At 43.8% G+C, this 12,500-nt stretch overlaps 1 protein-coding gene across 1 annotated transcript in view; it reads left to right on the plus strand.

Annotated features, from left to right (window-relative positions):
• The window catches only part of arap2 (ArfGAP with RhoGAP domain, ankyrin repeat and PH domain 2), a 226,047-nt gene that overhangs the window by 136,620 nt on the left and 76,927 nt on the right, over nt 1–12,500 (plus strand). The window contains exons 15-16 of the mRNA XM_084043154.1: nt 2,906–3,007; nt 8,824–8,968. Of these exons, the coding sequence (XP_083899280.1) occupies nt 2,906–3,007; nt 8,824–8,968 (247 nt within the window). The remainder of the gene's footprint in view (nt 1–2,905; nt 3,008–8,823; nt 8,969–12,500) is intronic.

Below are 12,500 nucleotides of genomic sequence, written 5' to 3' on the forward strand. Positions count from 1 at the left end.
GACCTGACCAATCAGAACCTTGGCGAGCCTGACCAATCAGAACGTTGACGCAAAAGCCAGGTATAGAGGGCTAATATCCGCTCTATACCTAAAGGTATAGAGCGGCTAGCGCCGCTAAAAAAAAGTGGGCCCTGGGTAGGCAACCCAGCCTGGTGGAGACCTGTGCTCAGAGGAGCATACTTTTCTAGTATCTAAATGCCTCCTCAAGTGTCTGTCTTGTGGTTGTATGTACAGTATATTTTCTATCCTGATTAAGAAATAATAATATTTAAAAAAAAAACTGGTAATCAGAAGGAAAAAGAAAGAAAGAATAAAAAAGTATGCAGCACAACTTTCTTCTTCCATAACTTGGCCTGTTCAGTCAGTGTACAATAATTAATTAGCGTAGTGATTAGCGTAATCAATCTGCTCATTGTCTACGGTTGGAACATTCAGCACATTTCACAAAGTCACTTAACCCATTGAGACCTGGAACCGTGTCATTTTTAGATTTGAACTAAAAAAGCATTATTTTACACTTTGGGCTATTCAAAAATAGCAGATATACAAGCTCATAGCGCGGCACCGAGTGCCGCGCTACGAGCTTGTAGATCTGCTATTTTTTTTAAATCGTGAAAATGTGTGCAAATCTTTGAATATAAATACTTTTAAAGCGAACATTTTTAACTCAAATCTTTGCTTCTGGGGGGTCCCTGGAACAACATATTTTGACTGGGGTCTGCGGCCAAATACATATCATTTTGGGGGTCCTTGACATGAAAAAGATTGAGCACCACTGATATAGAAACATACGTTTTTTCAGAAAACTGTTGGGATTTAGGAGACATGTAGAATCGGCTTCAGGTCTCAATGGGTTAAATGAGGGAGAGAGGGAGAGAGAGAAAGTGACAAAGAGCGAGCACAGGCATGAGGATTCGTATTCCTGTAGAAGACCCGTATTGCGGGACGGGAAGCGCTCTTGGCACACAAACTAATTGGCCCAATTTAGCTGGTGGGAACACGTACTTCGGGTACATTCTGCTAGCATACCCTCTGGCGGGCTGATGTGGACCCCCGTGGCGAACGGCTGGGCCAGGGGGCTGTGGCCGTGTGTGTGTGTGTGTGTGTGTGTGTGTGTGTGTGTGTCGGGGGGGAACAGCTGGCGACGGATGCAGCTGCTTGATTGTAAATCAAGCGACTATTGTTGTTTCTGCTCGCGGGCTGGCACTTGTATGGGAGTTTGTGGGCATCCGCTTCAGTCGATGCTGAGCCCACAAACTGCGGGCAAAGACCAGCACTGGGTGGTGATGGAGCGCATGGTGACAGTGCTGGTATTCCTTTCTTGTTGCAGCCATGGTATAGTTTGAAAGGTATTGTAGGCAACATTAAGCCTAAATTTAAAAAATATGTATATATATATATTTTGCATTTTTTCCCCTCTATCAGCCACTATATAATGATGCTGGGGTGTTTTCCTGCATTGAAACACAGTCCTCTTTCTGAAAACCGTATTTTCCATGTATTGTTTATGTTTGTGCAGTTCGTTTCCCCGGCCACCAGGGGGTGATGCTTCCATAGACTTCCATAGAGTCACACGGACGGGCACGGATGCGCACATGCGTGCGTTAATTTACGTCCCGGACAAACATAAACAATAGGGAAAATACGGATTTCAGAAAGAGGACTGTGTTTCAATGCAGGAAAACACCCCAGCATCATTATATAGTGGCTGATAGAGGGGAAAACATGCAAAATATATATGTATAAATATTTTTTTAAATTTAGGCTTAATGTTGCCTACAATACCTTTAACCACTTAAAAATATACAAACCCATAGCGAAGACAACCACACCAACTCGGGTTCAGACTCTCTGTTTGCAGGCTCACCGGCCTCACACCCTTTGTCTCTTGGAGCACTTCCACATAAAGATAAACAACCCCATCATTACAGCCTCCTCTGCTCATTTCTCTTTAAGCCTGTCATTGCTGCACGGTTCAACTCCCTGCAGTCTTTTGTGTACGTTTTTAAAATGTCAATTCAAATCAACCTATAAGGATTTAACAAGTCGTGTTTGTCAAAAAAAAGAAGAACAAGAAAATGGTCATTCTTCTGCTTTGTTCGTGTGCTCTCTCTGACCCGATTTCCCTCAGTGTTTGCTCCGTGGCTTAGGCCCATATACCTAAATGATAAAATGGTGCAAATATGTGGCGCCTTTAATATTATTAGACAGAAATTTAACCCATTAAGACCTGGAACTGTCTCATTTTTAGATTTGAGCTAAGAAGCATTATTTTACACTTTGGGCTATTCAAAAATAGCAGATCTACAAGCTCATAGCGCGGCACCGAGTGCCGCGCTACGAGCTTGTAGATCAGCTATTTTTGAAAAATCGTGAAAGTGTGTGCAAATCTTTGAATATATATATTTTTAAAGCGAACAGTTTTTTAACTCAAATCTTTGCTTCTGGGGGGTCCCTGGAACAACATATTTTGATGGGGGTCCGCGGCCAAATACATATCATTTTGGGGGTCCTTGACATGAAAAAGACTGAGCCCCCCTGATATAGAAACATAGGTTTTTCAGAAAACTGTTGAGATTTAGGAGACATGTAGAATCGGCTTCAGGTCTCAATGGGTTAAAACAGCACGAGTACAGTCAAACACTTTGTCTAGAAGGATAACACCCAAAAAAGTCCTTGCGGTCTTGTTTACATTGGGGTCCGAGGTATTCAATTCATCAACATATAAAAAAAATAGCACCAAACATTCAATATCATCACAAATATAAAACACCATATGCACAGAGTAGGAAAAAAAAGGGATGCATGCATGCGTCCTGTACCTACATCTGTGGGCTGGTAATGAAATGATTCAGTGGAAACCCGACCTCCCAGGATTCACATTAATTTGTCTCCGTGCTGTCAGGATCACCGGGTTGCCACAGAGATTATGGTTCCCAGATTCCTGAGAAAATTGATAACGTGTCCCACCCCCCAGTCCTCCGGGTAGATATAGAGTATGGTACAGGTGGGGTCTCGCTCCAATCTGCAAAATCCAAAATGAGAAATATGATGTAATCTGTATACCTCAGAGTCCAGTGATGCAGCATTTCACAGCTCGAATTGTTGATATTCCAGTTAAATCGCTGCACACCTGTTTCTAGTTACCAAACACAATTTGTCATTATAATAAGGTCATAATGCGGCTAAACAATGCCCGCAACCATTTGGGGAGTTTTATTTTAACCCATTAAGACCGGGAAAGAATCTGTGTCATTTTAAGATTTCTTTGGGCTATTTTTCGAAAAAGAAAATCTTGAAAATGTTCAAATCTTTGCTTCTGGGGGGTCCCTGGAACAAAATATTTTCAGATGGGGGTCCGCGCTCCGTGGCCAAACTCATATCATTTTGGGAGGTCCTTGACGTAAAAAAGTTTAAGAAACACTGATATATAGCAACATAAGTTAAACAAAAAAACAAAAAAAAACTGTTAAGAATTAAGGCCTTTGCACACGGGGTGCGATTATTCAATGAGTTTTTGCCGCATGTGAAAAGACGCACGAATCGAACTGGGTTCGATTGAAGGAAAAAAACGCATCGCTGCATCGCCGCCCGGGGTGTGCATGAGGTCACTGAGAACCATGTGTTCATTTAAAAAACGATATTGTCCGTTTTTTCCGTGCGAATAATCGCACCCTGTCTGCAAAAGGCCTTTAGAAGACATAAATGTAGAATCCCCAGAAGCAATAACATGTGAGTTACAAATGTTTGCTTTAAAAAAATATATATATATAGAAAGATTTTCACGATTTTTCAAAAATAGCAGATCTACGAGCTCATAGCGCGGCACTCGGTGCCGCACTATGAGCTCGTATATCTGCTATTTTTGAATAGCCAAAGGAATATAAAAATGATGCGTTCCCGGTCTGAATGGCTTAAGCGACAGTGCCAAGATAATCAATGAATTTTCAGCTTTCCAGACGATCATGCAATAAAGAAATTTGGCTCCAACTAATGAAACTAAAGTGAACTTAAGAAGCTCACTGGCAGGTGGATGACATTCGGTTTTGGAATTGATACCGCGGGGCTTATTAACCTCAGCCTCCACATCCTGCAAGAATGTATGTTGGCTGAAAACAAAGCTCTGATGGGGGGGCGGGGGGTGGCGGTAACAACAAAACAATCCAGTACAAAACAACAGAAGTTAACTTTCCTTCCTGTGAAAAGGTGTCAGGCATGGCATTTTGCAGGACTCGTGTGTGTGTGTGTGTGTGTGTGTGTGTGTGTGTGTGTGTGTGTGTGTGTGTGTCGTGTGTGAATGGGTGGGTGGGTTGGTGTGTGTGTGTGGGCGGGGGGGGTGGGGGTGGGGGGTTTAGGCAGTCAGCAGTGGCGTAAAGCAACTAACTACATTTACCCAAGTACTGTACTTAAGTACAATTTTGAGGTACTTTTACTTTACTGGAGTATTTCCAGTTGTCTGTCTATGCTTTGACTTCTACTCCACTACATCTCAGAGGCAAATATTGTACTTTTACTCCACTACAATTATTTGAAAACTTTAGTTGCTTTGCTGATATCAATGATTAGGCTATGAAACATACATTAACCACTTTAGCCCTATTTTATACATACTGTAGGCTATTAGAAAATAGCAGATCTACAAGCTCACAACGTGTCGCATCGTGGCGCGTTGTGAGCTTTTAGATCAGCTATTTTCAAACGTTTTTGTACTTTTACTTTTGGTACTTTAAGCACATTTTGTTTCAAATATTTTTATTGTGAAGCACAGGTTATAGTTGTACATTTAGCTTCCTTTTTTTTTTTTTTTTAAACAAAAACAAACAGACATATACCAATACGTTTGTAGTTACTCAAGTACATTTTTAATTCCGGACCTTTTCTTTTAACAGAGCACTTCTACATTGCAGTATTGATACTTTTACTTAATTAAAACATTTGATTACTTTTTCCACCACTGGCAGTCAGGGGGCATGCTTGTGCAGAGATAAAGTGCTCGTATGATTTTTTTCCTTTTCTCTTCCCTGCTTGCTGTCAGGTAGATTATATAGGTAATGACTATAAATACCAGCTGTCAGCGTGAGCACGGCGACCGGACTGTACGTGTGCGATCGGTTTCGGATAGAGTGAAGTTTGTGTTGAGCATCGGGGTCAGGACAGGAGATGCCATCTTTTTTCGTTTCCTTTTAATGCCAGTGTCAATAACTTGATATTAGCCATTTTGCATCTATGAAGCCGGTATAGGACAACGCTGTCCAAACCGCTTCCCCGATAGAAAACAAGAAAGCTTTTTCTTTCTTTCTTTTTGAGGTCGGAGACAGAGAGATCTATACAGAACAAGACGACGGAGAAAGGGTTGTGATGGAATGGGTTCCAAAGCAGCATTCCTATGCTTTTCACTTCACATTCTGCTTTTAATAAAAAGCCTGTTGTAGACACGTCCTCTTTTTATTGGAACTATATCTGTTTCTTCAGAAGCAAACACGCACAGTTGGCAGAGGAGTACTAGATCATTAGCATATTCATGAGATGAATGGAATTGAAACTTTGGAGTTGGTAGCGACAGGGGGTATGGGGAGGGCTGTGTGTGTGTGAGTGCGTGTGCATGTGTGCATGTGTGTGTGTGAGTGTGTGTGTGTGTGTGTGTGTGTGTGTGTGTGTGTGCGTGTGCGTGTGCATATATGTGTGAGTGTGTGTGTGCGTGTGCGTACGGTATTTGTGCGTGTGTGCGTGCGTGTGTTTGTTTGTTTGTTGCGGAACTAAAAAAGCAGATGGCACGGTGACTTTGAAAATCCAAAATTAGGTATGTTTTCATGAACTTCATGCTCATTGGCTATGTAAATCGCAGACTCAGACAGTCATGAAAGACTGTGTTGTGTCAATTTGTGTGTCTTTTCCGCATTTTCCACCGAGGGGTTTCAATGTCTGTTTATTGAAACCCCGATGTGCACTCGCTGTTTTCCTTAACTCACAATAAAGTAGACATTAGTGACAGCGTAAGGAGGAGAAAGTGACGTGCGTGTTGCTTGCGTGCGTGTTCACGTGCTGTGCGGGCTCTCCAAGGATGAGCAAAGATGAGGAGATTTAGGGATATTTGGTAAGACTAGGCCGAAGCCCCTCCGGTTATACAATACCCATTGTACCCTCTGTTAGACTACTTAGTGCAGGGGTCTTTTTGTCAGGCCAAGGACCCCTTAGCTGAGAGAGAGATGAAGCAGGGACCCCCTCTTGTATAAAATGGTGTTACATATTAGCAGGCCCGGATTGGCCGTCGGGAGGACCGGGACTATTCCCGGTGGCCTGCCCTCTAGTGGCCTGCCTGAAAAAAAAAAAAAAAAACATTTTTTTTTTTTTTTTTTTTTTTTTTGCATCAAAAAAAAATATCAGGTCAGGCCAGCCATCCACAGCCAGCGCGGCGCTTAAGTGATGCAGCAAAAAAAAATCTCTCCTAAGCTCAGGCCAGGCCAACCACAGTCAATTTCAATTCAATGCAGTCAGTGTTGCTTGCAGCTCAGTGCAGCTGCGGGCCTCCCCCCTACCTTTAACCCCCAAAAAGGCCCCCCTTTTGTAAGGCCCCCCAAAAATAAGGCCCCCAAAAAAAGGGCCCCCCAAAAAAATCGGCGCGCGCTGCGCGCGCGCAGGGTGGCCTAGGTGGGCGTGTATCTCCCGGCCAGATTTGGAGTCCCACTCCGGCCCTGCATATTAAACCTCTTCATAGATTCCATATAGACTTGTTTGACAACACTATCAATGTGGCATCGTGTTGGATGCATGTTAATGTGTACTTTCAGACAGTTAACCACTTAAACCCTCAATACTATTTTTGGGGCGGTGTAGCCGCCCCCTATAAGTGAGTTTTGGACACCGACCCAAAAATTTGAATATACCCCCTAACCCTTCCATTGTCAATGCAAATCGATACTTTTGCAAAGTCAGCCAATCACATTACAGCTAGTGTCATCACCACTAACTGTAATGTGATTGGCTGACTTTGCAAATTCAGGACTGCGATTGGCTAGCGAAACACATGACACATGTGCAGCCCTATGAATAGCAGTATGGACTTAAAAAAAAGTCACTTATCCTTTTTTTAAAGTGAGTCATGTTGTGATGACCACACACCGCCCACTTCACACTGGGTGTGATTTTTTTAAATATATAAAAAGAAAACTTGCTGCTCTTTTTCCCCCCTACACCAAACCTCTTTGCTGGCAATAGCCGATCTACAAGCTCACAACGCCTCGCGCTGCTTGTAGATGCTGCTATATATGAGGCTTCCCCACAGAAAAGGGATGCTACGGTTCAAGTGGTTAATGTAATTAAAGGTTCCTATCGCACAAAGATTTGGCGCCCCCCCCTGTAGTAACTCTGAGGACCCCCTAGGGGTGACCCGGACCCCCTGTTGAAGACCCCTGACTTAGTGCACTTAGTGCAGTGTACATTATTATAGTAGAGGCCAGTCTATGAGGACAGTCTATGACGTCAGTACTATTACATCATATTAATTAGGGATCTCCACAATATATAGATACAGTAGATATCATCTGTGTTCCTTTTTGGGCTCACACACACAGACAGATACAGAGATGTATGGATTTATAGATATGGACAACCGCTCATCCGTCCAACTTCCCACTCGGCGCTGCACTCCCTCGGGTCCCCAGCGATGCGCATGGCGAGTTTGAAACTCCCAACAGAGACTGCCACTGAAGCATCGGATGGGAGCCGGGAGATTCCCAGTTCGATCCCGGGCTCCCCCAGAAGAGTTAACCCATTAAGACCTGGAACTTTGTCATTTTTAGATTTGAGTTAAAAAGCATTATTTTACACTTTGGCTATTCAAAAATAGCAGATATACAAGCTCATAGCGCGGCACAGAGTGCCGCGCTACGAGCTTGTAGATCTGCTATTTTTGAAAAATCATGAAAATGTGTGCAAATCTTTGAATATATATATTTTTAAAGCGAACATTTTTAACTCAAATCTTTGCTTCTGGGGGGTCCCTGGAACAAGATATGTTGATGGGGGTCCACGGCCAAATACATACAATTTTGGGGGTCCTTGACATGAAAAAGATTGAGCACCACTGATACAGAAACATACGTTTTTCAGAATACTGTTGAGATTTAGGAGACATGTAGAATCGGTTTCAGGTCTCAATGGGTTAATGTCGAAGTGTCCTTGAGCAAGACGCTGAACCCCTAATTGCTCCCGAAGAGCAGGTTGGTGCCTTGCATGGTTTCCTCCGCCATCGGTGTTTGAATGTGTGTGTGAATGGGTGAATGCAATGCACAATCTATGTAAAGCGCTTTGGATAAAAGCGCTGTTTAAATGCACCATTTACCATTAACTTCCTGCCTATCGTGTTTGGGGAAACGGCTGTGTCTTTTGTCCTTTTTTTCTCCCTGCGTTTCCGACATGCTACATATTCAACGCGATGACCTTTTTTTTTTCTCGCGGAAGCACAGTGAAACCCTCCGTGTTTAGCAACCGTCGGGGGATCGATCATACTGGAGGTAAATATTCTGTGACTAGTTGAAAAGGAAAGGAAAACCAAAAATGGGTAATGCAGTGGGTGATTTCTTTATTTATTTATATCTGGCAGTGAAAGAGTTAATGAAATTGAATTATTTCCATCAAATGTGCTTACAGTACATGTAAATTATTCATTAAAATGTGTGTGTGTGTGTGTGTGTGTGTGTGTGTGTGTGTGTGTGTGTGTGTGTGTGTGTGTGTGTGTGTGTGTGTGTGTGTGTGTGTGTGTGTGTGTGTGTGTGTGTGTGTGTGTGTGTGTGTGTGTGTGTGTGTGTGTGTCGTGTACCGTAGAGATGGTGAGACGCTGGTGTACCTTGGAGGGAGGCTTCCTGAGTTACTATGAGAGCGAGCGGAGCCCTACGGCCAGTGGCAGGGTGGACGTCTCTGAGGTGGTCAGCCTGGCGGTCAGCAACACCGAGACCATGACTGGAGCAGGGTATGGACACACACTTATTAATATCCCACTTATCCTACCTGTAATGTAGGGTACAGGACTTCTTAAGTTGTTCCCGGATTCGGTGTGTAAAAAATGTACTCTCACAGTATGGATTTAGTGGTGTGACTGCCGCCCTGCAGGACAGGTGAAGTTTAACACCTATGGGCCCTTCGGAAATGCCACGAAAACACCTTCTCTCTGTCTGTGTGTGTGTGTGTGTGTGTGTGTGTGTGTGTTTGTGTGTGTGTGTGTGTGTGTGTGTGTGGGGGGGGGGGGGGTTGTTCTGCAAGTCTATGCGAGTGTAGGCTACTCGAGAAAAAGTGACACAGATAGAGAGTGAAGGACAGAACAGAAAAAAAAGCAAAGACAACCAGAATATTTGAAGGTCAGAAATTACCTTGACATGTTCTTGCAGAAACAGAGAGCACCACCAGCCCCTCCCTCCCTCCCCCCCAGACGAAAAAAAAGGAGTTCTTAAATCACCCCAACTTATCACTATTCAACATATTTCCGTTGCATTAATTCCCCAGAAGTGGGCAAAGTAATATGCATACAACCTTAGCAAACGCATGCAGCCAGGGCCACGCTATAATTCAACAGGGCCTCCTGTGCCTTGGTGGAATTACCCAAATGTGGTGTTTAATCCATTAAGAACGGGAACGCATCTGTGTCACTTTGGGCTATTCAAAAATAGCAGATATACAAGCTCATGCTGTGCTATGAGCTTGTAGATCTGCTATTTTTTTTGGGGAAAGAATCGTGAAAATGTGTGCAAATCTTTGAATATATATATATTTTTTTAACTCAAATCTTTGCTTCTGGGGGGTCCCTGGAACAAAATATTTTCAGATGGGGGTCCGCGGCCAAATACATATCATTTTGGGAGGTCCTTGACATGAACAAGTTTGAGCACCACTGATATTATAGCTACATACGTTTTTTTTCCCAACAACTGTTAGGATATAGTGGACATTTGTAGAATCCCCAGAAGCAAAGATTCGAGTTACAAATATTCGCTTTAAAAATATATACATTCAAAGATTTTCACGAATTTTCACGCATTTTCAAAAATAGCAGATCTACAAACTTGTTATCTGCTATTTTTGAATAGCCCAAAAAAAAATCCAAAATGGCACACAGATGCTTTCCCGGCCTTATTGGTTTAATGAAAACGACACACACAGGGGCTCCTGCAGCGCGGCGATAGGCTACTGGTGGGAGTGTGTCATATCTGCATAAGTTAATATTCATGAGACTGCAGACAGTCAAGAGGTTAGCGCCGGCGCCCGCGCGCGCCGCTTCTCCTCACACACACACACGGGCCTGCTGGGAGCTGTGGAGGCTGGGGGAAGTGAGGGGGAGTTTAATCTAGTGTAACTCATGGCCATCATCACCGGGGGGATATATCAGCGACGGGGAAAGTCTGATAATAGCCTTTCTGGAGGGACGCTATGACCTGTAAAACTGGCACATTTGTGCGTGTGGCTAAAAAACAACGACATGTTAGCGGGTATAAGCTCCCGCCCACGCGCGCATTTTCGCGTATGCGCATGCGTGCGCGCATGCAAACGCGGCCTACACTCTACCGACCGTATTAGCTTAGCACAATTTTCGAGCGCGGGAGGATTAAAAGGGCCACGGGTTTGAGCCGTCCAGATGTGCCTCTAATGGCTGCATAAATAACATTTGCAAATTAAAGCATTGTTTCCTCTGCATAACATCTGCTGCTTCCATAATCGGCCCGGCTTATGCTCTGATCACAGCACATTATGAGACTCCTCGCTCTGAATAATAAGCGGAACGGCACACCCATGTATACAGTACACACACACACACACACACACACACACACACACACACACACACACACTCCTTCTGGTGAACGCGCACATGCACACACACACATACAGCCACGTGCACACAGGATACAGATCCATATACAAGTGAAGTCATCACTTTTATTGTAACTCTGAGAATGTAAAAAAAAAAAACAAGACAGGGTCTAGTAACGGCTTGGCTCACATGTGGATCTTAACCCATTAAGACCTGGAACTGTGTCATTTTTTAGATTTGAGCTAAAAAGCATTATTTTACACTTTGGGCTATTCAAAAATAGCAGATATACAAGCTCATAGCGCGGCACCGAGTGCCGCGCTACGAGCTTGTAGATCTGCTATTTTTGAAAAATCGTGAAAATGTGTGCAAATCTTTGAATATAAATACTTTTAAAGCGAACATTTCTAACTCAAATCTTTGCTTCTGGGGGGTCCCTGGAACAACATATTTTGATGGGGGTCCGTGGCCAAATACATATCATTTTGGGGGTCCTTGACATGATATTTTTCAGAAAACTGAGATTTAGGAGACATGTAGAATCGGCTTCAGGTCTCAATGTAATAATAGCCTACATACGATTAGACGATATAGGGCTTTTCTGGGTACTCAAAGTCGCTTTACAGAGCAGATACAAAGAACAACTTTATTAGAACAAACTAGTTAAAAAGGTTAAAACTATAAAAGAAAGGTAAACAAAACAAAGGGAGGGTTGGGGTTTTATGTAGGGAATGCGAGTCTGAAAAGGTGGGTTTCGAGTGTGGTTTTAAACGTGGTGAGGATGGGGGCAGCCCTGATGTGAGCTGGGAGTGAGTTCCACAGTGAAGGGGGGCGGCCGCCGAGAAGGCCCTGCTGTCACCCCAGGTTCTCTTATTTGTCCAGAGGGTGTCCGGGAGGTTTTTTTCCAGGACTTTGCGTGACTTCACGTGGCCACACAGACTGAGACGTCAGTCCGTCTATGACAGTGGTTCTCAAACTTTTTCATGTCAAGGACCCCCAAATTGACACTTATTAGCCCGCGGACCCCCATTTGAAAAGATATGCCAGGGACCCCCCCATAAGAGACGATTTGTACGGCTCTAGCAGTGATTCTCGACCATTTTCATTTCAAGGACCCCCAGTTTGACATGCATTTAGGCTACGGACCCCCATTTAATGGCATTTATATCTCTGGAACCCCAATTCATATTGTAAAATCAATGTTGATTTAACTCTGAGAGTGTCCAAATGGAACCAAATGGACCCGTTAGGGTCCATTTGGCTCCATTTGGACACTCTCAGAGTTACAGACCCCATAAGGGTCCATTTGGTTCCTATCCATCATTTAGCTGGGGACCCCCTGGAACCCCCTCAAGTACCCCTGGGGGTCCCCGGACCCCACTTTGAGAACCAACGGTCTATGACGTGTCTATGATGTAACGACTGCAAATTTGGGCGAGGTTTCAGCCCTGATCCGAGCCCCCCTCTGTGACTCCCGTTATAACATTTAAGGTAAATATTTCAAAAAATATATATAAAACGCCTTATAGACGCCGTGGCTCTGTAAAAATCCATACCGCGTCCGTTTTTCACCCGGCGGAATTAAATCAACACTTTTACCGTGCACCTCGTTCAGCCATCGATCCACACCCTCCCAGAGGGTTTTAGGGACAAAATAGCTTAAAGTGCTGACACAGCGGGGCTCGCACTATATTATGTT

The sequence above is a fragment of the Gymnoscopelus microlampas genome, assembly GCF_963454915.1.
Source record: "Gymnoscopelus microlampas genome assembly, chromosome: 19".
Classification (NCBI taxonomy): domain Eukaryota; kingdom Metazoa; phylum Chordata; class Actinopteri; order Myctophiformes; family Myctophidae; genus Gymnoscopelus; species Gymnoscopelus microlampas.